Source organism: Limulus polyphemus, unplaced genomic scaffold (assembly GCF_000517525.1).
Source record: "Limulus polyphemus unplaced genomic scaffold, Limulus_polyphemus-2.1.2 Scaffold5609, whole genome shotgun sequence".
Lineage (NCBI taxonomy): Eukaryota > Metazoa > Arthropoda > Merostomata > Xiphosura > Limulidae > Limulus > Limulus polyphemus.
This window is the reverse complement of record NW_013671219.1, coordinates 53,404-55,318: the sequence shown is the minus strand read 5'-3', so window position 1 is coordinate 55,318 and position 1,915 is coordinate 53,404. Positions and strand designations below refer to the sequence as shown.

General features: G+C 32.7%; 1 protein-coding gene across 1 annotated transcript in view; it reads left to right on the top strand.

Moving 5' to 3' along the window:
* The window catches only part of LOC111089227 (cadherin-23-like), a 19,378-nt gene that overhangs the window by 10,384 nt on the left and 7,079 nt on the right, over positions 1-1,915 (top strand). The window contains exon 7 of the mRNA XM_022401312.1: positions 1,516-1,643. Within this exon, the coding sequence (XP_022257020.1) occupies positions 1,516-1,643 (128 nt within the window). The remainder of the gene's footprint in view (positions 1-1,515; positions 1,644-1,915) is intronic.

Genomic DNA, 1,915 nt, shown 5'->3' with positions numbered 1-1,915 from the left:
GACGAGCGCAAAACACACACTTTACGGCTCACTAGCTCGAAACTAACAGAATCATAAATTACACGGAACTCAAAGTAACTACTGCTCTCTCTTCATTTATACTCCCGCTGGCTTTACTGCCAGGCTTATATACTAACGAAGAGGGCATCTCGAACACACTCGGACTTCCCCGATCATTCAAGAAATCATCATGCACTATTGTTATAAAATGATTATAGTAACTGATGTTTTTTGTTACAATCACTGAATTATTATCAAAACTTTAACCATTGGGAAGTATGTAGTTTGTAAAATAATCATATGGTTTTTTCTCCAAGTCTGGTGTGACACTTTACAAGTCTTGATTTCTATATTGAAGGTCAGTTTAAACTGTTAGTAAAGCGCACTGCGGATTTAGTGTTTAAACATTATAATGAAGGAGTAATTGAATACGTTTAGCGATCTACAATAAGAGAATATTATGTGGAGTTTATTATTATAAATTATTATAGTAACTGGTGTTTTGTTTGTAAAATAATATATTGTTACGTCTCCGTTTGTTAATTAACTTTCCGTAACTTCGTTCCGACGAAACTTAACGACACAAGTCCTTACTTAATAAAACTGGTTTATTCTTTCTGAATATAACTTCACGATACACTTATTTTCAACAGTCGCTCTTTTACAAACGTTTTAACAACGAACGTTAACTTCAACAATACGTCTCTCTCTGACTGCAGTTCAATTACTCATTACCTACACACACATTCTTCCCCCGTCACGTTGTCACCCTCTTTTATATACCAGGACTACCCTATATCTAGTAAATACTAGAGCATTCGCCAAGGTACAGGATAGTTCTAGAAAATAGGTGGCTCCACACCAGTCACGTGACCTCGATGACGCAACAATTACAATAGTATGTTCAATAATGTGCCAGATAGATTAAATATTACAATAGTATGTTCTATAATGTACCAGGTAGATTAAATATTACAATAGTATGTTCTATAATGTGCCAGGTAGATTAAATATTACAATAGTATGTTCTATAATGTGCCAGGTAGATTAAATATTACAATAGTATGTTCTATAATGTGCCAGATAGATTAAATATTACAATAGTATGTTCTATAATGTGCCAGGTAGATTAGATATTACAATAGTATGTTCTATAATGTACCAGGTGGATTAAATATTACAATAGTATGTTCTATAATGTTCCAGGTAGATTAAATATTACAATAGTATGTTCTATAATGTGCCAGGTAGATTAGATATTACCATAACTTTTTACAAACTGTTTTAGGTAGATAATCACTTGTTTAGAAATATACTACATAGATTGTTGATTACTATTTGTTATTACCAGTTTGAAGTATTTGTTAGAACTAGATTCTTGGATTTGGTTTCTTATGTTAATGATTTTGAAGTCAGGCTGGTTATATAGTTTTTACTCTGTGGTTTTCTTTATTTGATTTTAAAGAAAATATGATATTTGATTGTTTATATATTGTAATTATTTCATTGGTTTAGAAAATTAAAGATGATGACATTTCTGATTCGTGGGAAAAACAACTGAAATTTATTCTATTTGGGGTTTCATCTGGCCTCCTGTTAGCTCTCATTATCATGTCCATGGCTTTCTGCCTCAGAATAGCTTCGTAAGTATTATACATTATGGCCTGTTGTTAGCTGTTATCATCATGTCCATGGCTTTCTGCCTCAGAATAGCTTCGTAAGTATTATACATTATGGCCTGTTGTTAGCTGTTATCATCATGTCCATGGCTTTCTGCATCAGAATAGCTTCGTAAGTATTATACATTATGGCCTGTTGTTAGCTGTTATCATCATGTCCATGGCTTTCTGCATCAGAATAGCTTCGTAAGTATTATACATTATGGCCTGTTGTTAGCTGTTATCATCATGTCCAT